The 27,545-nt window shown below is 46.4% G+C and overlaps 1 protein-coding gene across 5 annotated transcripts; it reads left to right on the top strand.

Moving 5' to 3' along the window:
- Positions 1 to 974: 974 nt before the first annotated feature.
- Positions 975 to 26,668, top strand: ATP6V0A1 (ATPase H+ transporting V0 subunit a1). Of its 5 annotated transcripts, XM_026044620.1 has the most exons (22): positions 975 to 1,116; positions 1,191 to 1,269; positions 1,559 to 1,656; positions 2,056 to 2,184; positions 6,195 to 6,298; positions 7,129 to 7,255; positions 8,509 to 8,591; positions 9,327 to 9,420; positions 10,555 to 10,767; positions 11,225 to 11,375; positions 11,652 to 11,791; positions 12,360 to 12,514; positions 12,941 to 13,031; positions 13,790 to 13,908; positions 14,236 to 14,452; positions 15,064 to 15,171; positions 15,924 to 15,998; positions 17,330 to 17,437; positions 18,111 to 18,128; positions 19,592 to 19,709; positions 20,087 to 20,258; positions 25,638 to 26,668. In XM_026044620.1, the coding sequence occupies exons 1-22, from the start codon at positions 1,000 to 1,002 to the stop codon at positions 25,729 to 25,731; spliced, it is 2,610 nt and encodes an 869-aa protein (XP_025900405.1). In that variant the 5' UTR covers positions 975 to 999; the 3' UTR covers positions 25,732 to 26,668. The 5 variants fall into 5 exon arrangements, with proteins under 5 accessions (XP_025900405.1, XP_025900401.1, XP_025900402.1 ...); XM_026044616.1 differs by lacking the exon at positions 15,924 to 15,998; XM_026044618.1 differs by lacking the exon at positions 15,924 to 15,998 and having other exon boundaries at positions 980 to 1,116; positions 6,216 to 6,298; positions 25,638 to 25,731.
- Positions 26,669 to 27,545: the final 877 nt, after the last annotated feature.

Here is a 27,545-nt window from a genome sequence, read left to right as displayed (position 1 = left end):
TGTGATTCTTGGCCTCCCGCCTATAAAAGTGTTTCCACTCGCAGCGCGAAGTGCAGCGGCTCCCGACCCGCGGGACGTTTCCTGTGCTTCCCAGACCCGGGGGATATTCCCTGCGCTTCCCGGTCCGAGCGCAGCGCTCCCCAGGCCGCAGGGCCTCGCTGCCTGTTGAGCTGGGCTCCCAGGATGGGGGCCACCCTCACGGAGCCACGTTCCTTCTCCTCATTCCCTACTGCCAGGGTGGGTGGCCACAGCACAGGGCTCAGGCCTCAGCCAGCGCTGGAGCGTGGGAAGGGGCCGGGAATGGCGGGAAGGGGCTGGGAATGGCGGGAAGGGGCGGGGATGGGGCTTCCCTCCCGGCAGCGCGAGCCCTGGCAACTGCCGCAGCCCCTTCCCCAAGTGCACAGGCTCATCCCGATACCCCCAACCGGGGCCTCACGCCTCAGCCCGCCTGCCGCGTGACATCACCGCAGCGTGACGTCACCGCCGCCCCTCACCACGCCCCGGGCGGTGCGAGAATGACGTCACTTCCGCCGCGCCCCTCCGAGGCGTGCCGTCGCCAAGCGACGTGCCGCAGGATCCCGCCCCCCCCCCCCGCGAGCGTGGTGACGTCAGGGACGGCAGCCGCGGCGGGTCAGCTGGCGGCGGCGGCGGCTGCTCAGGGCTCGGGGCTGCGGCAGGTAACGCGACGTGACAGGCCCTGCACCGGGGCGGGGGGAGGCGCCGGGACCGGGGTGGGCCCCGAGGCGGCGGGGCGCCCGGGGCAGGGGGCCCGGGACAGGGGCAGGGGGAGGCGCCGGGACTGGGAGAGGTCTCGGACCGGGCGGGAAGGCCTCGGAACGGAGGGGGGAGGCCGCGCAACGGGGGGGGGAATCCTCGGGACCGGGGGAGGCCTCGGGACCGGGGGGAGAGACCCCCGGTCGGAGGGAGCCCCAGGGGCCGGTCCCGATCCCGGCTCTCACCGCCTCTCCCCGCAGAGGCCGCGGCGGGGGCGTCGCCGCCATGGGGGAGCTGTTCCGCAGCGAGGAGATGACCCTGGCCCAGCTCTTCCTGCAGTCCGAGGCCGCCTACTGCTGTGTCAGCGAGCTGGGCGAGCTGGGCAAGGTCCAGTTCCGCGACGTGAGTACCGGTACCGGCACCGGGGGGGGAGCCGCGAGGCCACCCGCGCTCAGCGGAGCCGCTTCTCCCCGCAGCTCAACCCGGACGTGAACGTCTTCCAGCGCAAGTTCGTCAATGAAGTGCGGCGCTGCGAGGAGATGGACCGAAAGCTGCGTACGTCGCCCCGCGCCCGCGGCGGGGGAGCAGCCAGGCCTGCAGCAAACCCCCCTGCTACAGAGCCCGGGGCCGCGGAAGCAAAAACCTCCCTGCTTGTGTGGGTTGGGCTGCCCCAAGTAGCCGTTTGGGGCTCCAAATGTTGCTGAATTTGGCTTTTAGCCCACTACGAGCCCTCCTTGCAGTTGGAGGTGGAAGCTTCTGATGAGGCTAGATTGAGGCTGAGTTCGCGGTAATTTCATGTTTGTATCTTTGGCTAGCATTATGTCTAACTGTGTTATCTTCGCAGGGTTTGTTGAGAAGGAGATTAAAAAGGCAAATATTCCCATCATGGACACTGGTGAAAACCCAGAGGTACCATTTCCCCGTGACATGATTGACCTGGAGGTAATTATGTGTGTCAAAGCTCAAAGAGTTCTTCTTCCTGGCTGAAAGCAGTGGAAATTGATAAATAAATAACAGTAGCACTGGTAAAGATGCCTGGTTTATATTCCCCATTTGTCTCTCAAAATGTTAGCTATCCTCAGTTACATAAACATTAAGATTTACCGGCTCACTTATCCAAATACTTTCAGAAGTGAAAGCCTAAACTTTAAATGGGTGAAATTCTCCTCAGTTTGTTGGAGCTGCTGGCTTATGGTGGGTCTGTCCAAGTTTATTCAGGATTATTGTGTGCAATAAATCCATGCAAATATCTTGGCATTTCTATTATTATAATAGAATTAATAGCACTTACAGAATTACTTTAAGTGTCTTTTTTTTTCTCCTCCTTTTTTTGTCTTGCAGGCAAACTTTGAGAAAATTGAAAATGAACTTAAAGAAATCAACACAAACCAGGAAGCTTTGAAGAGAAACTTCTTGGAGTTGACAGAGTTAAAATTTATACTGCGCAAAACTCAACAATTCTTTGATGAGGTCAGAATACCAGGGCGGATTAGCGCTTAAGCAGCCGGTTCTTCTCCCACAAATTGCCATTTTATTCTCAAATGTATTTTTAGTTGCTATTTTGAATTGCAGGGTCATTTTTTTGTACTTTGCTTAAGAAAGCTTCATAAATTATTTGCCATTTTCACACAGCACACATAGCTACAGCTACATCTTATAGCTTTATTTTTTTTTCAGTTAATCGGTGGTTTATCTGGAAACTGCAAAACAAGACACTAGTAGTTAAAACATGTCAAGGACAAAAATTTGGGGCTACGGTGAGCGCTTTCTTGGGTGGATAAGGGTTTCTCTGGTTTGTATGCACATAAACTGAGTCATACCTCACGCACAGGCGTTAGAACGAAGCAGTTTCTCCTCAGCCTTTGAACTGTTGCACAGAGGTTACTTGTTTTAGTCACGCTGCAAAAGCCATTGAAGTTAATGGACTTTTGTGGTTTTACTGAGCCTTTGATCAACCCTGAAGTTCCTAGAGGTAAGTTCTGGAGCAGTTTGCCATTCAGAATCTTCCAACATCTTATCCAGTACCAAAAAGGCCAGTAAATGGCAGGAGCATTGTGTATTTTGTCTCTCAACCCAAGATTAGCTTCTCTGATACCATTCGTGATACAGTGGCATAAAGGCTGGATGGGAGAAGCCACTCAATCCTTCATCTTAAAGCGTGAACATTTCAAAGTAGAAGCTCTTTGAGAAAACTTCACTGTGTGTTTTTTAGGATGGAAAGGACTTATTTTTGCCCAGTACATGACCAGTTCCCTTCAATCCAAGGATTTGATCCAAGAATTCCTAATGAATTGGGCTTCTAGTGTTTACAATTGTTTTAATCAAGTAGAGCAGGGCTCCTGCAAGGCTCAGACCGTTTATCTAACTGTCATTTTTGGCACAAGATGCTGCTGCCTGTTGGGGCCCTGACATTGTTCCTGTGCCAGCACAAGTTTTAGTTGCTGCTGACATAGATATTGCTACTGTGATCACTGGTGGGGTTGGGTTCACTACAAATAACTTATCTTCAAGTGTTGAATGTCCGCTTCCAAATTTCTGGGTCGCTCTGGAAAAACAGTGATAACCTGGTAATCTATTACTTAGCTTCATTAAGGTGCCTTTGCCTATCAGTTCTGACTGAGCACTGAATAAAACCAAGTGCAGCTAATATTCGCTGCTTTTCCCGTCCTCTCTGGTGAGAATTAGCTGCTGCTTCTCTTCAAGTACAGTCCTAACCTATTAAACTTAAAGATCAAGATACATTTTCTTCTGAAACAGTTACCCCAATTCACTCTCGTAAGGTGTTCTGGTATGAGACCTCAGTGAGTTTATCCTTCTGGCCAGAGAAAATTCATATATTGAACTACTCTTGATAACTATTTTCTACAATTATAAACCAAAATCTTTCAGAAGCCATAAGCCATAAAAGAGCAAATGAAATTCAACAAAGGTGTTAAAACTGCAGAACAGCTTTACCTCACCCTGACAGCAGCAGTTGCTAAGCATTGTAACCTTCATTTCTTCATGCTGTCATTTGTGCATTTGTGCATTTGTACTTTCAACACTTGAAGACTTGGGCAACCTGTAATTAAGATTTGAGTGTTCATAGTAATAAATTGCACAAGAAATGGGCTACTACTCCAGCTATTTATGCATGGCATTTGCTGTGCTTACAGGCTACTGTGCAGTGGGCTGGGGGACAGGAAGGGAACTTTTTCACCCGTGCATTTTATCACCAATCTAATGGAAGTAGCCATTTCTTGTCTCAGCATACCATGTTGATGATTATGATCCTTTTCTCAGTCTTCTTGTTTTTGCTTATAAAGAGCAGTATGAGCTGGAGAGATTTCTCTGAAAGTTTTGCCATAAGCATCCTAGACAGAGCGTAAAAGAAGACTGGAAAAGTAATGGTTAATGGCATGCAGTCCCTTGTGTCTCTTTCCTCTTTCCTCTCCTCTCCATCTGCTTTTTTTTCTCTTCTGTTTGTTTTGCATCTGTCATTTCCTCTGGGGCTCAGAACTTATAAATTAGATGGTGAAGCAAATCCCTTGTAGTTCTTGTGAAAATGGAATTTGTTTTATTTCTGTGAACTGGAAGAGGCTTGAATTGTATGCATTGTGTGCAGCAAATCCAGAACGGCTGTAGAGCAGAACTGCTGCTGTGAGGTGGTGCAGAGCTTTTCGCAGGTGGCAGCACTTTGGTTTCTGTTAAAATATGGTGAAAACAAGGTGTGCTTCAAGTAGTTTTAATGCATACCTTGCAAAATAATGTCATGGAGAGTGTCTTGACTATAGATAAATACAATACAAGCCTCTTAAAATATTGCTTTTTTCTTGTTGTCTTTCAGTGTCCTGAAATCTTAATGTCAAATTATCACTAGTGTTTGATCTATATGTTTCATTTTGAGACAGGAAACTTGTTTTTATTTATTTATTTAACTTATAAATGAAACAATGTTTTCATTCAGTTTATTGGATGCTGTAACCAGCTGACTAAAAATTGAAAGTATCAGAGTTCTCCATACTGGCTTTCTAAAATAAATTGGAGATCCGTTATTTTTGTAACATTTGCAAGCTAAATCGATTGCAAATGGACAAGCAATTGAGCTGCATTTCATGCCAGCCTTGCAAAAGCTCTCCTTGCCTGTGGTAAATGCCCCTCCTTTGACATGCAAAGAGACTGTGTTGGAGACTTTTTGCTAAAATTATTAGGCAATAATTGCGTAAATAGAGAAGCTGTGGCCGAGTTGTTAAATTTACCATATGCTTTTGCAAGACTGTGGTGCATGTGTCTGTACAGTCTGCATGTTCTAGGGTCAAACTCTACCTTCAAGTGTATCAGCCACTGGTGGGGAGGCCTTCTGTACCACAGAGGGTAGAATTTGGTCCTCTGTTTGTACTGAGGACCTCTTTAGTTTTCCTCATTTCATTATATAAGCTGCAGAGGTAGAAATGCCAAAGGCTTCTGGCCGGAGTATGAGCATGGCAAACAAGGATGTGGTATGAACGTCCTTCCTCACTTCAATTGCTGACACTCACAAGCTATGTTCCCAAGAATTTACGAATTTTAGCCTCTGAATTATCACAGATAAGCTGCTTGCAATTTTATTTTAATGTCTGAGGTAAAAAAATAAAAAAAAATAGCCAGATTGGCTTATGCTATGTATCTTATATATGTCTGGCAATGACATGCAAATTGGATATGGCTAGATGTCTGGGGAAAATAGTGGATTTAATCGGAAAGGGTGTTCTTTAGTATGGTGTGTTTTGCCCATAAGGAGAATTTTCACAGCTCGGACAGTTGCCACCCAGCACTCGGAGGTTTTATTCCTGATCCTAACTACTTGCCACGGCAGTGCAGGTACGAAGTTGAACCAGCCAGGCTGGCACCCCTGACCCATGAGGTGCTGCCTGCACTAGGAAGGCTGTGCCCGTCTTGCGTAACCCTTGGTAAGGGCAGCCTTCCTATCTGCGTAGAACAGGCTGCTGAACTGTTTCACATGCAAATGTAACGTCCAAGAACGTCTTGGAAAGTCCTGTGGCATCTCATATGCAGAAAAATTAACAAATGACGCCAGAGAGGATCTCCGTGTCTATTTATTTATTTAATGAGAGTAAGGCTTGTTAGTCTGTGCTGTATGATGGAAAGAAGTGCTTCTTAGGAACATGACTTGTATTTAAAACTTGATAAATTTTTGGAATTCTGCCTCTCTTCAGACTTATATATACACCCCACCCCCATGTTGTGTTGCAGCAGTCATGAGACCTTTCTTTCATGGGAGCTTTGCTGAGCCATTCCACTTTTCCTCTTGTTTTTTTCCTTGTGTGAATCTCGCTCTCTGTTCTCTCATGTAATCTCTTTCTACTATTCTGTGTTCTTTCTTTTTTTTCTTTATATTTTTTTCTTTTCTTTTTTTTTTCTTTCCCAACTGTCTCCTGGTTCCTCACTTCCTGCATGCCACTAACTAGTTTCATTAGATATTAATTGATTTGTGAATTCAGGCTGAATTGCATCATCAGCAGATGGCGGATCCAGACCTGTTGGAGGAATCCTCTTCACTCCTGGAACCAAGCGAGATGGGAAGAGGGGCCCCGCTACGGCTCGGGTAATGATGCTTTGGAGTTCTGCCTTGTTCTTGCCCGTGGCTGCCTGATGTTCAGGCTGCAAGTCCCACTGGTTGGAGCAGAGCTGTTGTGGGGCTCCCAGTCTGGTGCTTCCAGCAGGATTGCTGGTCTAACACTGGTGGTTGGGCTCCATCCAGGTCCTATGTATGTTAAGTTTCCAGTTCCTCTTTGTGCTTCAGACATGTCTCTGCACAGGGAGTCTGTTCCTTGTAAACCTTCCCTAGTGCTCTTTCAGATAATCAGAGCGTTCTCAGCTCTATTTAAATCCAGTAGCTAATCTGTTACTTAGTACTCTGAAATAATCTATGTAGTTCTGTAACCCTCCTCATTAGCTACTTCCAGGCCGTCTTTGTGTGCCTGTAATTCCTTATGTGGAGTCAAGGGTTTGAAACAGTGAGGTCGGCTTGAAGGCCGTGCCTAGAGCACCATCATGCCCAGAGCAGCCTGCTCTAGTCCTTGGCATGTAGCTCCCCAGGGACCTCTTAAAATGAACAGTAGCCAGCAGAGAACTTGTCTGTCTGAATGTTTGCTTCTCCTTTGATCGGCGTTTCGTTTTTAATACGTGTATGTGGTGTTACTGAGTCTCGCTGTTATCAGCCATGGCTTTTGCTGCAGTGCGGTTGTTTCTCCTGTGGGTTTTTTTTTTCTGTCCATTTGTAAGACTTCCCACTTGGTTTTCAATTAGTTCTTAAAATAAAGATTTTTGTAGCTTTCAAACCGGTGCCCAGCTCCAGCAGGCACCAGCGCTTTGGGTGCTAGCCTGGGTACACTTTTCATCCCAGAGCTGGCATTTATGCTGTTCCCTGACCAGGTTTGTGGCCGGTGTGATCAACCGCGAGCGAATCCCGACGTTTGAGCGCATGCTGTGGCGCGTGTGCCGAGGCAACGTGTTCCTGCGTCAAGCAGAAATTGAAAACCCCCTGGAGGATCCTGTGACGGTAAAAGGAACTATCATTCACAGAGGCAAAAGCCTCAGATGAGTGAAAGGTTTTGCTTGTAGGTCTGAGCCTTTATCCCTCGGTTGGGCTCCGTTATATTAGTCTTCTCCATACCTATTTGCAGCGCCTGAGGCCTTAATGATAAAACAGTTTCCAGTTTGTTAAAATAAAAATAGCAGGGTGAATGATGACAGTTGTTGAAAGGGTTGTTAAACAACTCTGAGGTTGGACTGCGGAGTGATGACGTTGCTCCCCAGGCACAAACATACAGGGCCACTCCTGATGCAGTCCTGAGTAAGCAGCAAGCATCCTTGTAGGACAGGTTCTTTGGGACATTAGAGGTGTGCAACATCTGTAGCTCGTTTGCTCCAAACTTGGTCTGTTTTTTTGCTAAAGTGGAGGGGTGACTTATTACTAATATAAATGGTAAATGTTGCTTTTGCATTCTGTTTCCCCTTTACTGTTCCCTCAAATCAACAGACAGTGCAATTTGGGAACTATTACTCATGCTTTAAATAAAAAGACAAGCTCTAGGCTTCACCTCAACGAAGATGGAAGTGTAAAATTTCAACAACAACTTTGTTTCTTGAATAAGGCTGATTTGTTCCCTTGTTCTGCCAACTGCTGGTGTTTGACTTGTTAAATTATTAGCCTGCTAGGGAGAGTTGTTGCCCTTATTGTGCAACACTTCCTTAAATTGAGGTTACACCTAATGTAATTATTCCTGAAACATTATGCAAAAGTTTCCTAAGTAAGGTAGAACAATAACTCGCTAACAAATGCAGGAAAGGGGAGCTAGCTACCAACATGAAAACAGCTGTACAAGGAATGTGCCCTTAGCTTCCCTGGAGAATCGAAGTTGTTGTACAGCTTCATCTTATTTTCGTTTGCTCTTTAGCTTTCTGCAGTCAGCTCACCTCCATAATTGAGCAAGAAGCAACAATATGCATTTCATTGCATCTTCACTGTTTTGGAGAGTTTCTCAGATTTTTCTGTTTATTATATAGACTAGATATTGGATATTCTGGAATATTTGCTTCAGTGAACACAAGTGTAATTGGCATCTTCAATCTCGAGGCTAAAAGGACTGTGTTCCATGCGAGTGGTTCAAAGTCCATTCTTGACTCTTTGGGCAGATAGGACTTTTATCTGAACAGATTCAGAGGGAGAGAAAACCATCTTTGTAGTAATTTGCTATAATGCTAACCTTTGTCAAAAGTGGAGCTATTACATTGCACTTTCTTCTGTTCTAGGGGGATCATGTGCACAAGTCTGTCTTTATCATCTTTTTCCAAGGTGACCAATTGAAAAACAGAGTCAAGAAGATCTGTGAAGGGTATGAAATTAATGTCTTGCAGTTGGGCATGTTGCTGTGCACAGTAACCATGAAAAAGCAATCTCAAATATTTGAAATGCAGACTGAAATTACTTGGCATCCATACTGACCTCCTTATTTCACAATGACATTAGGAGCAAGTATTTTGATGGCAAATAAAACATACCATGAGTGATTGAAACATATTTTGCAGCCAGATGAGCTGCTCCCCGAGCCTGTAGTGCTCCAAGTTCATAATTGCTTTGTTACAGAATCGCCAAAAGCAGTTGAGTGTGTGTTGAAACCCACTCTCAGACAAACCTTTCTTTGAAATGGCAGCAGTATTCTCACAGGGGAGACCAGCAGCTCGTTACTCCAGACTGCAGCTGCACTGGTATGGAAGCAGCACCCTGAGCCGAGATGATAACTAATCGGCTTCATAACAGTGCCACGGAGTGTCTGACATGCAGGGGAGAGAGGATTTTCTTCCATCTTCTTAAGAATGGATTGTTTAATATCAAGGGTTTGGCTTTTTTTTTTTTTTTTTAAAGAAGCATTCAGCTACTGTTTTGATCTAAAGCAAACTGTGCCCATTTGTTTTGAAGACAGAAACTGTGCTTCACTGTCATTGCTGATCAGGAGATCATCTTAAAGCACTCCCTGCTTTATTCCTACGTTGCCTTTCAGCCATCTGTTTCCCTGGCTGATTTATCTTCTTCCCATCTTTGTTGCTAAGGTGGCTTGCATGTCTTTCAGATTCCGGGCCTCCCTCTACCCCTGCCCAGAAACACCGCAGGAGCGGAAGGAAATGGCTTCTGGCGTCAACACCAGGATTGATGATCTTCAGATGGTAAAATAAATGTGCTGAATGTCTTTTTTTACACACGCCACACTCACTTGTACACATGAATTCATCTTTGGTCTATATTAAAAAAGAAGGTAACCCGTTTCCAAATCTGAAAGCTTGCTTCTATAAATGCCTGTTTTCTCTAACAGATTTTCAAAAATATTTAAACTTATTTCCAAATTGAGGTAACAGTACTAATTAACTTAGCTTTTTTGTTGTTTGTTTGTTTTTCTTCTCCTGCCTGCCTTTGTATTTTCACATTGTGCTGTCCTGAAGAGTTTCTGCTTTACAGCTAATCTTTGTGCAAAAGCCTGAGCGTTGGTAAAACACAATAAGCACACAAAACTACTGGGTACCAGCTCTGCTGCATTTGATACTTGCTTCAAGGAAAGGCAGTAAGTCGTGATGCAGAAAAGCTGTCTGAAAGCAGCAAGCTAGTCAGAAAAGGGTTCAGAAGCTAAAAGGAGAATAACAGAAGGTTCAACCTGAACTGTTTATTTGATACAGATACTGTCTCAAGCTGGAAGCTGTGCAGTGTAATTGTTTAGTAATTACAAAGGAAGCAAGAATGCAGAAGCTCGTTGACGTGTAGAACTCCAAACTGCCTGATGGCTCTACCCTATGTTCTCACTTCCTCTTGAGTCTCAGACTTTCCAGCCTGGGGACTTGACTTGGCCTGAGTTGACAAACATTCCAGTTGGAAATCTACCTCAACAGAAAAGCACTTTCTTCCTTTCTCTTTAGTAAAACATCTTTTCATGTAATTTTTCTGTGTTCATTTAAGGCAATACCCACCTCATTTGTAGCACACTTCTCTGCCTTTTGACCTGGGTGGATGAAAAAAGTGTTGTCTGACCCCTGAACAGTAGGTTGCTTGAAATATCCACTGAGCTTGGAGTTGGAGGAGGAAAGTAGTCAAAAAAGTATACCTGGAAAGGAACCTTAAATTGTTCTGGCAGAATAAGTAATACGGAGAGTTAAGTTTATATTGCAAACGTGACAGTCCTGTGTGTGTGGTGAGGGACATCCTCAGGGCAATATGGGTCTTGTTGGTTAACTCTGCTTTGTTGTGCAGTGTTGTATGCTGCAAATTGTAGCCAGTGACAGAGTTTGATCTTCGTCCCACCTCTCTGAAAGGTGCTGAACCAAACGGAAGATCATCGCCAAAGGGTCCTGCAAGCAGCTGCTAAAAATATCCGGGTGTGGTTCATCAAAGTGCGCAAAATGAAGGCCATCTACCATACCCTGAATCTGTGCAACATTGATGTGACTCAGAAGTGCCTGATTGCTGAAGTCTGGTGTCCTGTTGCTGACCTTGATTCTATCCAGTTTGCTCTCAGAAGAGGCACTGTGAGTAACTGTTTTACTGCTCCTACCTGCTTCTTTTCAAGCAGATAACAACTGTCAGTAAATACAACATGGGATAATTGATTCTTCCCCACTATGAGTTTCTGAAAACCATCCCTTTTATGAGTCAGTTCTCATAGAGGATGTTATAAATAACTTAAGCAAACCTTCAAGTTCATGAAAATGGTTTACTAGTGAGAAATTTTCTTGCATTTGAGTATTTTGGTACCTGTCACTAGCTTAGGTGAGCTGTTCAAGTCACTAACTTAGTTCTGCTGTTTGCATAGATAGTAGAAATTACTAAAGGGAGCTATCCAAGAGATTATCAAGTTACTTCTTTAGTCAAATAAATAATAGGCTTGAGTGTCCAAGTTTCCAAATGTTAACAAGAAAGTAAATGTTTATTCTGTCCTCCTCTGCTCAGAGGGTGGATTTTCTAACCCTGCTTCTCTGTAAACAGGAACACAGCGGATCCACTGTGCCATCTATTTTAAACAGGATGCAAACCAATCAGACCCCACCGACATACAACAAAACTAACAAGTTTACTTCTGGCTTTCAAAATATAGTGGATGCTTATGGCATTGGAACTTACCGCGAGATAAATCCAGGTATACTTAGAAAAGTGCAAGTCTGTCTCTTATCGTGGCATTTCTCCTTATTGTTTGTCCCATATGAAGTTTTTTTTAGCACCTTTCTTTCTCTCTCTGGCTTGAAGCAAAGATCTACTTACTCGTTCTCAGAGAACTGCTCGACTACTACTTTCTTTCAGATAAATGAGCTCTGTGTCTCCTTTTGTCACTGGCTGTTCTTTCTTAAAACATTTTTCTTGAGTAAGTCTTCACTATTCAAGTACAGTACATCAGGAGTGTTGTGTTTTCTTACAGCACCATATACAATCATTACCTTCCCATTTCTGTTTGCTGTGATGTTTGGAGACTTTGGCCATGGAATCCTGATGACCCTGATTGCTGTCTGGATGGTGCTTAGGGAAAGTCGTATTCTGTCACAGAAAAGTGACAACGAGGTAAGGAGACAAGTCACACTGCGGTTTGCGTTTAAAGCAGAATTACTCACACCTTCCTTTTCTTGAACTGAGAATGCCAAAGCTCTCTGTATTTGGAATTTGTGAAGCATGCAGCCTGGCACACGCTGAGCAGCATCATTTTGTATCAGTAGTGGGTTCTTTAGGTTTCCCTTTGAAAACCTTTGAAAGGTTGATAAGGCTGATAAGAGGTAAAATAGGCTTAACGTACCCTGAGAGAGCACGGAAAGAGCTGGAGCGTCCTGCTCCGTCCGCTTCCAAGCTCATCCTGCTGTCGGAAGGTTGCAGCAGAGTGTGGAACAGAGTGTCTCCTGGTCAGGCAAACCCAGTTTCTTTGCAGACAACCACACTGGTTGTTCATGCTCCATATTCAGGTTCTGTTCTTGCAGTTTGACTTCGTGCACATGTAGCCTCTGCCACGGGGAAGCAGAGACCTCATGCTTTTAGTCCATTCCATGCAGTTGGTGTTGATTATCTTGAACTGATTTGACTGCTTCATCTTTCTGAGTAATCTTGTCCTTATGGGGATTGTTCATTTTTTTCCTACTAGATGTTCAACACTGTTTTTAGTGGCCGCTACATCATTCTGCTCATGGGACTGTTCTCCACTTACACGGGCCTCATCTACAATGACTGCTTCTCCAAGTCCCTCAACATGTTTGGTTCATCGTGGAGCGTCCGACCGATGTTTGCAAGCAATTGGTCGTGAGTAAATAGTTGATATCTAGATAGAGTGACCTGTCTTTCCACATCTTCCTCTTAGCTCAGAAAAAAGGAAAAACCTTGAATTCAGCCTCAATTAGCATTAGAAGATGAGTGTCAGTTTGATATCTCTCAAGTTTCTAAACAGCTTGTTTACAGAGAAACTTTATAAAGTTGCTGTTGAGCAGCCTTCTCCTCACAGATGTAGCAAAATTCCTGACCATTGTATCTTTATTTTTTTTTTTTCTTGTGACACTCTATATTCAGTTGGACAGGTTGGTTATTCATTTGGAAAAACCGTATGACCACCTAGGAAGCTTAAAGCTTTCTCAATTTGAGATGCTGCCTGCCCTCACAAGAGAGGTTGTAAAAGAAAGAGGTAAAAATAGCTTGTGTTAATGTTTGAATAACCTGTTTATTCCCAAACAGAGAGGAACTTCTTGAGACTGCCCCTCTGCTGCAGCTGGACCCCGCTGTTCCAGGGGTGTTTGGTGGGCCCTATCCCTTTGGCATTGACCCAGTAAGAGCTCTTCCTACCTCTCTTGTCTCTTAGTGTCCTCTCAGTAAACAAAAGAGTGCTTGTCCACTCCAATATGAAAGAATTCCACCCTTCTCCATCCCCTTAGCACACTTGGTATATCTGGTGTTGGATGAGCTCATGAGTGATAAAATGAATCCAGCTTCTGCTGAGGTACTAGACTGAGGATAAAGAACCTTAAGAGGCTTCCTGATCATTCTTTCTACCCTGCAGCGTTTTAATAAAGTCTAACAGAAACTTGCAAGACTCTTTACAAAGTTACCATTTTACCTTGGATAAATTTAAAAGTTGCAGCTCTTTAGTCAGTCTCCGAAATATACATTTCTGAGTAATCTTATTGTTTTCCATCTGTCTAATAACACTGCTCTTTATTCTTGTAATATATGATGCCAAATGCATGTGATCTGCATCAAAGAGCTAGTGCAAAACATTAGAACTACGTTTAGATGCCCATTTAAATGGGTATCTATAGTTTTGCTTGTCAAGTTTACAGGCCAGTTGGCATTTTGTTCCTGCAGTTTTTACCTAACTTAAAAGTTAGCAGGTTTAAACCTTGCTTTGGTGGTTGGAATTGGTGGTTGTAAGACACTATTCCTATCTTTAAAAAATGGTTGTTTTTTCCCAAAGGGATATATGTGTGTATATGTGACAAATGCATCTTTGAAAGAAACTGCTCTTACATTCGCCACTGTCTTCCTTTTCCTTGGTGTTTGACAGATTCGATGTTCCTTTTTCCACAGATTTGGAATATTGCCAGCAATAAGCTGGCCTTCCTCAATTCCTTTAAGATGAAAATGTCTGTGATTCTTGGCATTATCCACATGCTCTTTGGTGTCACACTGAGTCTTCTCAATCATATGTAAGTGCTTTGCTCTAATTTTCTGTGGGAGTGGAGACACTGGGACTTCTTTGGGTGGACTATGCATATTAGTTCAAGAAGAAAGTCTGTTGGAAACTGCTTTAACCTTTTTGTCAGAGCGTGCTACGTGTTTTTTTCTGTTTGCATATGTGTAATAATTCTTGACAATTAGTTACTAGATTTTAATCCCAGTTATTATTAAAATGCTTAGCTTCTGTAGCTTTGTTCCTGAGACTTTTCCTTATTTACAGCCATGAAAGTTTATCTTCATTTTATTTTCATCATAGTAACCAAATGTAATTTTAATCTCTCCATTTTCTTCTGCAGATACTTCAAGAAGCCATTGAATATCTACCTTGGATTTATTCCAGAAATTATTTTCATGTCCTCACTGTTTGGATACCTTGTTATTCTTATTTTCTACAAATGGACAGCCTATGATGCTCACACATCAAAAGATGCACCAAGCCTTTTAATACATTTTATCAACATGTTTCTCTTCTCCTATAGTGATACCAGCATCAAGATGCTTTATAAAGGGCAGGTATGTGTTCTCACTAGGATAATAGGATCAGCTTTGACCTTATAATGACCGTAAAATCAAAGTGAAGCAATTTCTCTTAGTGATAGAGGGAAACATGGCATCACTTTCACGGCAGAACACTATGTAATGTTGAAGATGTAAGGAAGAATTCTTATACAGGAAATTTGTACCAGTCGAACATGTCACATGTTCTGTGACTCCAGAACATTTGAATTCAGCTTTTAACAGTAGGATGTAATTAGGAATCTTGTATTGCATCCTTATCTACATTGTGGTGCCTCTGAGCACAGCTAAGGTATTAATGCCATCTCTGCAGGGCCTGTTGGACATCTGCCAGATTGTGATTCCCTGTGGAATGGTTGGGCTTTTCCCTGATCCAAAAAAGCAGCAGTGTTCCTTGCCACGTGCGGTCGGAGGGCACAGCTGCAAATGGGCGTCAAGGACAGTGCATGTCAGTGCTCCAGGAAGAGGGAGAAACACTGTGAAGCATCTGCATGCTCTGGAATTCAGTCGTTTGGTGCTGCTTGCATAAGACCTCTTGCTAGCAGTTTCTTTTTTTAAACACAGACTGCCACTAAATCACTTGGGGCTGTTTCTTTTCTCTCTTACAGAAAGGGCTGCAGTGTTTCCTTGTGGTGGTGGCGTTACTGTGTGTGCCGTGGATGCTGGTAGCTAAACCCTTGGTCCTTCGCCATCAGTATTTAAGGAGAAAGCACTTGGTGGGTGACTACGGCTTATATTTTGAATATGAACACTAATTATGGCTGAAAAGCTATGCTCTTTATCCTATTCTTGGATATATAGGTTCACACTGTATTATGACCTGTAAGCCTTTTGCATATCCCTGGGCATAAAGGCAAGTGGGTTTTGTAGGAGGCAGAGTATTGCCTACCTGCTTCTCAGATCTGGATCCAGCATGCAATCTGCTTTAGAAAAACCTATATAATGGTAATGAAAAATGCAATATATCTGGTATATATGTGGTATATATCTGATATATCTTGAGCATTGTCATCTGGCTAAAGAACAGAGTCCTTCTGGTTACTAGATGCATTTCTGTTCCTTTGCTGGGTTGACAATGTGAAAGCAGAATGTAAGTTTAATTGGCTGATAAACTTATCAGCTGTCTCTTAAAACAGTTTGGATGTGTTTGTAAGAAACAAAATGCCTGTGCAGTCTTTATATGAGAGGTTATCCCTTGGGATATTCTCTAGGTTTTCAACCATACTGTAAAATATCTTTATATAAGATACAGGTACCTGGCACACGTGCACTGAGGATACTTGAAAATTCTCCCTGCATGTATGGCAGACAGCTTTTAGGATGCTAAGTGAGTCAAAGAACAGTTCAGTTAAAGACAATCCCTCTCCCTTCTCTGACCATCTTTCATCCTCCCATGTCCCCTCCATTCGTCTCCCTTTCTCTTTTTGTTTTCTTTCTCCTCCCCTTTTTTTCTTCCATTCACTATCAGGAAGGGCAGCCCGTGGAGGCCCAAGTCAGCACAGTCCCGAGCGAGCAGGCACTAGAGGCAGCAGCGGCTGCAACAGTGAGTGGATTTAAAAATCACATGATAGATTTAAAGATGGGAGTTGGCTTTATATACTTAATTATCAAGAGTATGGAATATATCTGAATTTCACAAGTGAGCGACAACTGCACCTTTAGGGTGAAAGTTGGTATACCAGAGCTACAAGATGTGAAAGTCAAGTTCCAGAACCTTAAAACCTCTTCATTTGCCAATAATCCCTACATTTATGAAGCCTTAATGTTCCAAGTTAGCATGTTCCCATTCCATGTCACGGATGTTTAGCACAGATACTAGAGCAGTGTGCAAGGCCTTTTTTCCCACTCATGGCATTTCAGCTTACCCTCTAGGTGGGTCACACCCAAAGGTTTGGGTTTTATAGTGCCTTGGATCCGTCACGAGCACTTTTTGTCCTTGGGACATCTGGAAGGAAGCGGAGATCCTGCCGTACCATGCACGTAGCTGCCTGCTGGTCAGAATTCCAAAAATAGAGACGTGCAAATTAGGCCTCTGTTGTGCAGTGTGTGTTCACGAGGCCTGAAAGCTCCACGTGAAGACACTGTCGGATGATGAAAGGTTGTGTGTCCTTTCTTGGTAGTGGCAAGACCGTACGGAGGAGGAAGCCTGCCATAAATCAGATGCAATTATGCAATGATTGCAGTTGCCAAGTGAGGTACTCAAGTGAGTACATTAGAAGAAAACATAGAAGCAAAGTTTCAACATGGTTTGTGGATTATTCTTTCCTATTAAAAGTGTAATAGAGTTGAGGTTGTCTCAGCCGTTGAATGTGAGAGCAAATGTCTATAAAAGGAACTGTTTGCACGGTGTCGACTTTCTGGATAAGGGCGAGTGATTTTCCACGCGTGGTGTCAATGTGCCGGACCCACTGGTGGGGGGAGCGAGCGTGTCGATACGCCAGGCTCAGGCTGTGCTGCTTTGAGCTGCCTCCGTGTGACTTGTTTCAGTTGAAACGGCCGGGGTGTTTCAGTCGTTTCGAAGTGCTTGTCCGACAGCTGCGGGGCGAAGCGTTGGCTTGTTGCGCACCAGTTCCACCATCCGTCATTGTGAGATATGTGGCTTTTACTCAGGGTTGCAAGTGAACTGCAATGTAGAATGTTCATTTTGGCAGCCTGTTTTTTTTTTCCCCCCCTAGCCCTAGCAGGAATGAGCCCCTTTTCCCATTCAAGCTGGGAAAGAGAGTTGTACAGCTGTTTTCACCTGGGCCTTAATATTTAAATTATTTAATATTTTTTTTTTCTTCTGTAAGCTGCTGCGGCTTTTGGGGTCATAGCCTCTGCTATTGCAGTAAACGATTAACCACACTTTGCTCTTTCTTTTTCTGCATGTATTAGGGAACACACAACTTTGGTGGGATCCGGGTGGGCAATGGACCAACTGAGGAGGATGCTGAGATCATTCAACATGACCAGTTATCTACCCATTCTGAGGAAGGGGAAGAGGTAAGCACCTGATCATCCTCTGGCTCAGGCCAGTGCACTTGGTGGCAGAAGGTGCTGGATTTTTGCCTCTATCTCCTGATTTCCAACTTCTTAAAACTAAATAGCAATGTTTTGAGTGAGATATTTTCATACCAGTGAAGTACTGCAGACTGTCTTCTGGGCATCCCCAGGACTCCACAGATTAAAAGGAAAAAAAAAAAAAAAAAAGACAGTATAATTTGCAGATAAAGAAACACACAGCACGGTTTGTCTGCCATCCTTGCACAGAACCACCACCTAATAAGCTGCACAGCAGGAGTTGCCCAGTACTCCCAGGAGGGTAATTCATGGCTTTGGCTGAAGTACAGTGCATTTGTGCTACTCATTTGTTTTTCCAGTGTTGGCCAAAACCCAAGTGTTGTATTTCTGGAATGGTAAAATCTTGTTTATTTGTTCATTTTGACCATTAAGGGTAATAACTGCTTTGCTTTACTGCTGGTAGAGGAGAAAAAAGAGTTAATCTCGTTTCTCTGGGAGCGCGTGATGCTTTGAACAGCTCCTCAGCATCACGTTGTCTCTGCAGCGTGAGATGTGTTACTGCTGTAGTGTCATGTTCAGGAGGAAGTTCTTGAATGTGTTCATGATTAATGATGTGATTGAGACCCTGCACTAAATGTAAACTTATGTTTTCAAGCCTACAGAGGATGAGGTGGTAAGACTACAGCCAGCTTTGCATTCATGTCTGTATGGAATGTCTCCCGTTGATGTAAACCACATGATGAACTACACATGTTATGTCATGACATCTTGTTTTCCAAAAGAATAGTTATTTACATGTTACGGGCCATTTTTAATTCTTCATATGATGTTATCTCCATTCACAGACCTTTAATTACTTCATCTGTTAGCTTGTTTGTCTTACCATCCCCTGATATTCCTTACCACAGATCTTCCTTAGTTTTCCCAGAAAGCTGCTAATTCAGAGGTCTGAAACGGAGAAGTTTATACTTCTAAACTTTTAAAGAAGCAAGTCTCGTTTGCCTTATGCTGTGTCATTGGTAATTCTTACAGTAAACTGCTTATCGATTATATACCTGTATAGATCAGGTGAATACCTGATAAACATGAAAAATGTATAAAGCCACCAACTGTGTCCCAGTGCAAACCAGCTCATTCTCCTGCTCCCTGGTGTAACGAGTAACATCCTCCAGCAGCTGCAAGTAGGTGTAAATGGCCATAACTTAAATATTTCGCACTGTCCATTTACCGTGTGCTGTATTGGCTGAAGCAGGCTCTGTGGAAGATCTTTGCAGTTCACTTTCTGAGGGAGATCACTGGGCTCTGACAGCTGGTTTAACTTGTTTTAAATGTTTATTGCCCTGGATATGCCAAGGAAGAAATAAGAATATAAATAGCATGTTGTGCATAGCTGGAACATTCATCACTTGGTGTCTTTAAAACCTGATGTTCAATTTACTTGAATATGAGCAGTTTCTGCAGCATGAATTAAATCTAAAATGTAGGGAGTGTGTTCCCAAGCTGCAGCATAAGCAGCCGTCCTCCCTAACTTCCTTATGAGTTCTTTTCATTTATTTAAAAAAAAATTACCAATGCGCAGAGACTTTGCCAATAAAAGGGGTACAGATGTGATTTCCCAAGATCACTTTGTGTATTATTATTGCTCTTAAAAGAGCAATTTCCTGTCTTGTAAGATGCTCTTGTTGATCATATAGCAAAGCTACATACATATTATCGACTCGGGCTTTGTTGTTATCTATATAAAAGAAAAGCAATATTTGTAATTCTCCTTTTTTTTTTTTTTTTTTTAGTAGAAATGCATATGGTTTACCAAGGAATTCATATAAATGCCATCTTGTTGCTGAACAGTCTTTTCCTGGCAACAAAGTTCCTGCTGTTTTTCAAAAATATTTTAATCTGAGAGAATGTGACAACAAGAATATTCAAGGTGTAGCAGTGGACATTTGCTGTATAAAACCTAGCAAGGCATGTATAAAATTGGCAAAAATAAATGATTAGTGTTGAGATGACCAGGAGAAGACAGTATCAGTGGCCAAGTTCAAACCTAATGCCCTAGGTAATAGCACCGGGTAGTGTGCTCATTCCTAAGTTGGACAGCACTTGCTGCAACGTTTATTTTCTGTGTTCTTTTTGCAGTTTGACTTTGCTGATACTGTGGTATACCAGGCCATCCACACCATCGAATACTGCCTGGGGTGCATTTCAAACACTGCATCCTACTTGAGGCTCTGGGCTCTCAGCTTAGCCCATGCACGTGAGTATCTGTCCAAAGTGGAAGTTGGCATCCGTGTCGCGGATCAACCTGGGCAGAGGGGGCTGGGGAAGGCAGGAATGCAGGAAACTGCCCCAGTCTCTGGTATCAGGGGTTCCTGGAGCAGGACAGAGGCCCTGTGTACATTAACTGATGGTAACTGGGTCTAAATTCTAGTGTCTAGTTCCACGGTGCTCTCCTAAAGGCCACCTGCATCTAGAGGGGATAGATGGAGTTCTAAGTGCTGAATAAAGCAAAACCTGCTGAGCCAGGACTGATTAGTTCTGATTTAACTGGTTAGTTCTTGCTCTAGAAGTAAAGTGTAACCCTTCCTATCTGTTTGAATGCTCTGAAATGTGCCATCTCCTCCCTTTCCACAGAGCTCTCGGAGGTGCTGTGGACCATGGTGATCCACGTTGGCCTCAGCGTGAGGAGCCTGGGTGGAGGCTTTGGCCTCTTCTTCATATTTGCTGCTTTTGCTACCCTGACAGTAGCAATTCTTCTGGTCATGGAGGGGCTGTCTGCTTTTCTCCATGCTCTTCGCTTGCACTGGTGAGTTATTGGAATGGCCCAAATTCCTAAGCTACTCACGGCAAGAAAATTGCCATCAAATGGACTGTCTACAAAGATGCCATCTTCTATAAAGTGGTATTGGCATTAAGTCCATAAAATCATTACCTTAAGATTATACTGATTTCTGAATCAAATCAAATGCATTTTACTATTTTACGGTTGGAAGGCAGAATCTGTGTGTACACACTCACAAATCAGCTCAGAATCGGCTGTTTCTAAAATCTCTCAGCTGTGAGCTGTTGTATGCACCTGATTGCTGAGCTGTGCATCTCCAGCAGGTTCTTTGCTGCTACCTGCTTAGCTGAGGAGCAGTGCATGGGGTCTGGTTGCTCTTCATAAGAGCACGTATAAAACGGGGACAGCTTTGCCTGCCCGCCCTGTGGGGTGCTGTGGAATATCAGCCACTTGCTGCTGCTTCTTTGGCCCCTTTCCCGTGGTCCCTAATGTGCTGAGTGTGTGGACAGCCAGGAATGAAGGAGTTGCTCACGAGGGCACTGCTCTGTGCACACGCGAATGGGAAGTGTTCAAGGGCTTTCTCTAATGTGTTTATAAGAGCCCTTGCTCCCCCACTTCAGATCCATCTGGTCAGTGCCTTGAGATGATCAGAGCAGCAGCAGGTCCTCTAGAAATTCTCTTCAAACTAAATGGTAGCGCTGCGGATGAGCGGGTCTGTGCTCCTGCTCCAGGCAGTTCTCATTGCTGCCATCTCACCCATCTCCAGGGTGGTTTCTGCCCTGGCAGCCAGGAGAGCAAAGCAAAGAGTCATGGAGCTCACAAGAAATATCTTCCCTTGCTTAAATGGGAGAGAGAGGCTGCTCTGAGATGTCTTTTTTAAGATAAATAGTTCTGTATGTTGAAAAGGAAGCCAGGGTCATCTTGAAATTTTGACAGAAAAGGAACGGGGGGGGGGGAAAAAAAAAAGAACCTGCAGCCTTTTCGCACTTTCTTGAGCTTTTGGGGAAGGAAAACGTGCTCCTTGTGCACCCTCAGCAGCCCTGTTGCGCGTGCGGTCCCGGAGAGGCCGCCCATGGCCGCGGGGCCGGGCCGGGCGCAGCCATCTTGTGCCGGCGGGGAGCGCGCCGAGGGGCCGCGGCTGCAAATGGCTGCTGGATGGCGCTTCTGTTTTTCCTGGCGTGCAGCCTAGAAATGCTTCATACCAGGCGCTTCACGAGGAGCTCCTCGCCGCCCGGCTGGTGTTTGCACATCCCCGCGCCGCTGCCGCCGGGCCTCGCGGCCGCGCCGCACTGAGGGAGAGGCCTCTGCGAGCCCTGCCATGGCTGTTGCCAGCAGCCCACGCGCCGCGGAGAGCACTTGCTCTCGTTGTACGCACTGGCTCTGAGCGGCGTCTGTGCATTTGTGGTGAATTTTCCAAATGCGGCTTCTCTAAATGCCAGTGCTTTGTGGCACATTTCTCAAAAACAGCAGGTGAGCGGCCCTCAAATCCCATTTCGTCACGGTGAGCTCATGTTGTTTTCTTCTTTTTTATTCTCCCTTTTTGTAAAAGGGATGCGTTAAGATAAGTGAGGAAATTTTTCTTAAGGATACATGTCTTAATAAGCATCGGTTGTTCTAAGGGACGCCAAGGCAGAGCACCTGGCTGAACTCTGAACTTAGTGTTTGCACTTGTTTCCAGAGGATGTTCTCACACTGCCTTAGCTTAAACTGCCTTAGAAACGTGTAGAGGAAGATGGCATGTACCTGAGATGGCAAGGAAATGCAGAAACCAAGCAGAATAACAGCAGTAACCACATCTAACCGTGGCCAGGCCAAACAACTGCAGGGCACTTGCTGAGAAACTGCAGACCCGAAGCTCTTAATGAAGTCGTATTTTCCCCAAGGATATGTTTTGAACTTGTAAACTTTTAATTTACGTTATCGAAGAGAAAAATCTGTTCAAGCTTAGGGTTATAAAGGCAGTATTTCACGTTCAAGCAGTATTCCAGACTGCAAGTAACGTGTTGAGATTGCTTGGGATTTGGTGAGTTTTCCTTATCGCGGTGGAGAACGAAGCACTCAAGTTGTTCAAAACAACCTGCTGTTGACGCTCCCTTTTAGTGGAATCTGGGTGTTTCCTATGGCAGGTGCTCTCCGGAGGGAGCTGTAAAGCACATACAGCTGTCCCGGGCAGGGCAGATCGGATTCTGTGGCAGTGGGAGAAGTCACCTATGAGGAATTCGAAAGGTGTGGGTGGCTCGGCCTTGCTGGAAATGAAAAATCATTCAGCATGAGTCCGATCGGGGGAAAAAAAAAACAGATTCTTCCATGAGGTCTGCCCTCGTTCCCAAGCGAGGAGGGTTGATTTTGCACTTTTTCAGAGAACATGCATTCCTGCAGCAGGCTGGGTTTGGCATGGGGTGACATGAGCTGGAGGAGGAACTTGTAAATGCTGCCAAAATCTTGTGTATCAGAGGTCTGAAACTCACTCGCAGTCGAGTTGTGCTTTTAATTCCTCTCAACTCTTAACAACTTTGTTGTTAAAAGACTTTATCGTGGTGTTTCACTGATGTAGTTTGGTATCGCTATTATTTAGATTAAGGTAACTTGCCCTCTTATTTTAAGCTAGTCAGCTGTTCTAATGCAGGCTCAGGAGACCTTGTCCAACAGGAAAAATTCCTAACTGAATGCAGAGAAGTAGAGTCCTAACATCCTGAATCGATGCAGAAACGCTGTTTCAGTGGAGCTGTCTTCCTGTAGCTGCAGTGTTCTCGGTTTAGGCTTAGGCCTGAGTTGGTTTTGACAGCTTTTCTCCCCAGAAGAAGCCTCTAGAGCAAGGGGACCATGCGCTGGGGGACCTTGGCTCCCTCCTGTGCTCAGGAGCAGCTCCCTGGCAGATGCGTGTCCTTTGCCTTGGCTGTATTTTAGGCATCCCCAGACGTGACTTTTCTACACCGTGCAGTGCTCGAGCTGCTTGCCACTGATCCCGAAACATCCGCAGAATGTGCTAAGGCATTCGGCCCTTCTGAGGAAGTGAAATGGAGCTCGAATAGCCCTGCCTGTGCAAGGGGAGCTGCCACCCAGCCCCGCTTCTGTCAGAGCAGCAACGCTGGCGACTCCTGGGGTCTGTGCACAGACATCGGAATAGACTCATAGAATCATTACGGCTGGAAAAGACCTTGAAGATCCTCGAGTCCAACTGTAATCCCTTCAACACCACCCTGCTAAACCATGTCCCTAAGTGCCTCGTCCACACATCTCTTCAACACTGCCAGGGACGGGGACTCCCCCACCTCTCTGGGCAGCCTGTTCCAATCCTTGATGGCTCTTTCCATGTAGGAATTCTTCCTCCTGTCTAACCTGAGACTCCCCTGGTGCAACTTAGATTTCCAGGACAGCAAGTGCAGCGAAACTCAAATGCCCGTGCGGAATAAATGCAAAGGGGCAGCGCCGTGGGGCCGGCCAGCTGTAAGGCGAGAAGGGATCCGCCGCTCGAGGAGCAGGAGGCTGCAGGGCTGGCCGAGCTCCCGGCGCGCCGCCGCTGCGCGGGAGGGTTGTTTTCCGCGCGGCGTGGGTGTGCTGGACTGCATCCTGCCCGGAATCCGGAGCGGAGGCGGCAGCTGAGCCCCACTTCCCACCCACTCCCTGGGATCTTATTTATTTGGCCTTGTAAAGGTCAGGATCTGAGACTTGTTTTTAATGTGACCAGAAGAGCACGGCGCTGCTTTAAAAGGCCGTGTTCTCTGACACGGGCTGGGGTAGCCCCCGATACCACCCCTGGAGCAGTTGTCCTTTTGGGGAAAGAGCAATTCCAGCAATCCCTGCAAAACGGCCCCAGTCTCTGCAGCTGTGAGGGGCACTGCGGGCTCCCTGCAGAACATGCCCTCTGAATTACTGCTCCCCTCGGGGCTCAACATGCCAGGCTCACAGTGCAGACGCTGAGTGGGAATTTGCAGTCTACTGAGCAAAAATTAGTTTTTTCCATTCAGCAGATGGCTCTTCCAAGTGCTTCCAAGTGGGATTGAGAGCTGCCTAGTTTTCCAAGCACTGTGGGTATTCCATGATTCTGTTTGGCTGGAAAAGGCCATGTATCTGCTGTCCAGCAAACACTTAAAATAATTATTAACTCCAAAAAAATCTGAAGAGCATGTTTTCTTTAATGCAAACCACCAAAAAGCTTTCCAGTCTGTTTATTTGCTAAATGTCTAGTAAATCTTCTGCAGAGCTCGGTGACTAAAGAGAGGCAAAGGTGACGTTTGCAGCGGATCTGGGGCGCGCAGTGCCCAGGACAGAGCTGGGTTCAGGGGGCCCTGCAGCACTCGGAAACCTCCCTTGGTGGCATCTGCTGAAACTTGTCACTGGTTCCCTAGCAGAGGAGCAGCCTCCTCTTCGGCTTGGGGCATCTGCTGTGCTCTCAGAGCTGCCCATCAGCATCGGTGGTGACTCGGACCCTGAACTCTGGCGCTCGCTGCAACGCGTTAGTCACAGGCTGCTCCTGGGGATTATCAGGGTTCCTGAAAACCGGAGTGTCTTGGCGAGGAGCCTTTCCTCCCCCGTGGAAAGTCCTGCTCATGCGAGGGATTCCTGGGCTTATCTGCAGGAACAGGCAGCAGCGCTGACTAGGGAAGAGCTGTTTTGCTGAGAGCTTCACCCCTGTTCTGCTGGGAAAATATGAGTTGCCAGCTGAAATACCAATAGCTTGGGGCTTGGCGTGCCCCACTTTCCTGATTTGGAAAAAAAATAAGTCCAAAAAGCCTTTTTGCATTTCACAAGCATAAAATGCTTATCTTGAATAGTTTTAGAATTGCTGGGAGATTTGTTTTTGCTCAATTCCTACAGAGACTCCGTTTTTTTAGCGCAACACGTCATGGAAAGTGTTTCTCACGAGCCTCAGGGAAACACTGTGCTTGTTTTCATGGCGAACCCTGGGATTATTTTTCTCAGTTCCCTATTTGGCGGTTGCTGACCATTGGCCACTTGTGCAGAGTTATTCTTTTTTTAAACCGCGTTCGTTAGGGGAGGCTGAGCCGAAACGCACATCCCCGGCTCGGCAGCGAGCGGCACCCGGGGCTAAGTCAGACAGCTCGAGTAAATAAACAAGCAAGCGAGGGAGGAAGTCTGAGCGTGGCAGAACCCAAACCTGCGCTTGGGTAACGTGCTGGGCGGGAGCTGCGCTGCCCTGCTGCAGGGTTCTGGGTGCTCCTACCCCTACTGCAGCCAGCACGTCCCTCCCTCCACCCCCCAGGACAGCAAACAGTGCCCTACAAAAAAAAAATAATGCATAAGAACGCCCCTAAGCAATGCCTGAAAGTAACGCCCTAATGCAAAAAGGGCATTACATATAGCACTCTTTTTTTTTTCTCTTTAAAGCTTTGTTTAATTTTTATAGTCAATAACACGTGTGTCCTCTCGCCTCTCTTTCAGGATCGAATTCCAGAACAAGTTCTACACTGGCACTGGATTCAAGTTTCTCCCGTTCTCGTTCGAGACCATCCGGGAAGGAAAGTTCGACGACTAGAGCTGCCTCCGGGCGCGCGCTGTTAAACCCCGTGCTCTGTGGTTGGACCCGTCCCCTGCGTCCTGGTTGCATGAGATCCTCCTGTAGCCCCAGTAACTTATTGCAGCCGCCTCGAGTGTTCCCGGGAGCTGCGGCCTCCCTCGGTAACGCATGACACTGGATCCAGCTTTTGCTCCCCGAGTTTACCACTAAGTGCATGAAGTGTTTGGAGTTTTGCGTGTAATTTCGTGTAGTTGTTGTGTTGTGAATTCGCTGGCAGCTTTGTGAGAACAAGAGAAAAAGGCAGCTACAGCTGAGGGGGCATAAAACCATACAGGGAAAAGGCCTACTGGCTTCCATTTTCCATTGGGTAAAGCTGGCTGCTCCAGGGAGAAACTGGTCCTTTTGTTTTTTTTTTAGATAGTTTTACATATTTTGGACCTTGTGTCTGCTTGTAATTAAGCACAGGGTCAGCATGGGGCAGCTCGCAGTCCAGCGTGCTCTTCTACCTCCCCACCGTCCACGTGGGCACTGGTTTTATCAGAGAGAAGCAGCATCTGGTCCCTGCTGGGCCTGAGCTCTGGCCAGGGCTCGAGCGCTGCGATGCGGCCACAGCCCAGGCCAGGAGGAGCCAGGGCGCTTGTGTAGCTGGGGTGGAAAATAAAACACTTCTCTTTGCAAAGGAAACAGAGGAGTGTTCGTAGGTAGCCCCGAGGAAGCCCCTATGGCACTTCTCACACAGTGGTGATATGGAGGAGGGAAGAATTGATGCTGCAAACAGTCGTATTGGGTATCTATCACTTGGAGAGGAAAATTCTTGGTTTTCACGTTTAAAAACACTGAGCTTATAAATTCCTGGAGAAGCTGCAGGACCGGAGCAGAGCCCTGCGGTGCACGGAGGTCACTGTGACGGTCACTGTGACGGTTGTCGTGGCCCTTGCGCCCTCCTTGCAGAGCAGGCGGCCGAGATCTGCCCCAATCCGCTCCTGGAAGCACCCTCCAGCTCCCTGCCCCAGCTCTGGCTGCTGCCTTTTCTCCTCAGCAAGATGTGAATCATGTCGTGGCCGTGTTTGCGTGCTGTGTTTTCGTGCCGTGTGTCCGTGCTGTGTGCGGTGTTGTCACGTCCCGTCGTCACGGTGAATCTACAGTGTTTGTGTACAAAAAACAATAGAGCCTAAGGAGAATAATGCGAATCCTCTAACCGCGGCGAGGGAGCGTCCCGGGGTGCAGGGCTGCCCCTAGGCCCCGAGGAAGGGCCGTTCGCCCCGAGTGCCGCGGAACGAGGTGGGAAACGGGAAGCGGGCGGCACCCCTGCTCCGTACCGGCACCCTGTGAATTAAAGGAAGTGTCCCAGCCCTGCGGTGGCCTCGTTGCTGTCCTGCATGCGCGGGGAGCCGGCTTCGAGCGGAGCCTCCTTGGGAGAGCGGGGCCGGGTCCCGGGGCCGGGCCGGAGCGGAGGAGCTCCGGCCGTGCTGCTCCGAGCCGGTGTGGCGGCAGAGGAGGCTTGGCCGCGCCCGTGTCTCCCGCGGCTGCAGCCGGCCCCGCCGCGCCCGGGCTTTGCTCAGGCGGCGGGGCCGGGGCCGAGCGCAGCGGCGGCACCGGGAGCGCGGCCGGGGGAATCAGCGCCGCCGCCCGCGCGGGACCCGCCTCGGCCACGCCCCGGGCCTCGGCCACGCCCCGGGCCTCGGCCACGCCCCGGGCCTCGGCCACGCCTCGGGCCTCGGCCACGCCCCAAGCCCTGGCCACGCCCCAAGCCCTGGCCACGCCCCAAGCCTCGGGCACGCCCCACCTCGCCCCGCCCCCTCCCGTTCCACTCCGCTCGGTTCCGCTCTCCG

The sequence above is a fragment of the Nothoprocta perdicaria genome, unplaced genomic scaffold (assembly GCF_003342845.1).
Source record: "Nothoprocta perdicaria isolate Ctin4 unplaced genomic scaffold, notPer1 scaffold_372, whole genome shotgun sequence".
NCBI lineage: Eukaryota > Metazoa > Chordata > Aves > Tinamiformes > Tinamidae > Nothoprocta > Nothoprocta perdicaria.
The sequence above is the reverse complement of the archived record's forward strand: the minus strand, read 5'-3'. Positions and strand labels throughout refer to the sequence as shown.

Coding starts and splice junctions, on each gene's coding strand:
- ATP6V0A1 (XM_026044620.1), top strand. CDS start 1,000: ATGGGGGAGCTGTTCCGCAGCGAGGAGATGACCCTGGCCCAGCTCTTC. Junction 14,453..15,063: donor AGATGCTTTATAAAGGGCAG/GTATGTGTTCTC, acceptor TCTCTCTTACAG/AAAGGGCTGCAGTGTTTCCT. Junction 20,259..25,637: donor CATGCTCTTCGCTTGCACTG/GTGAGTTATTGG, acceptor CCTCTCTTTCAG/GATCGAATTCCAGAACAAGT.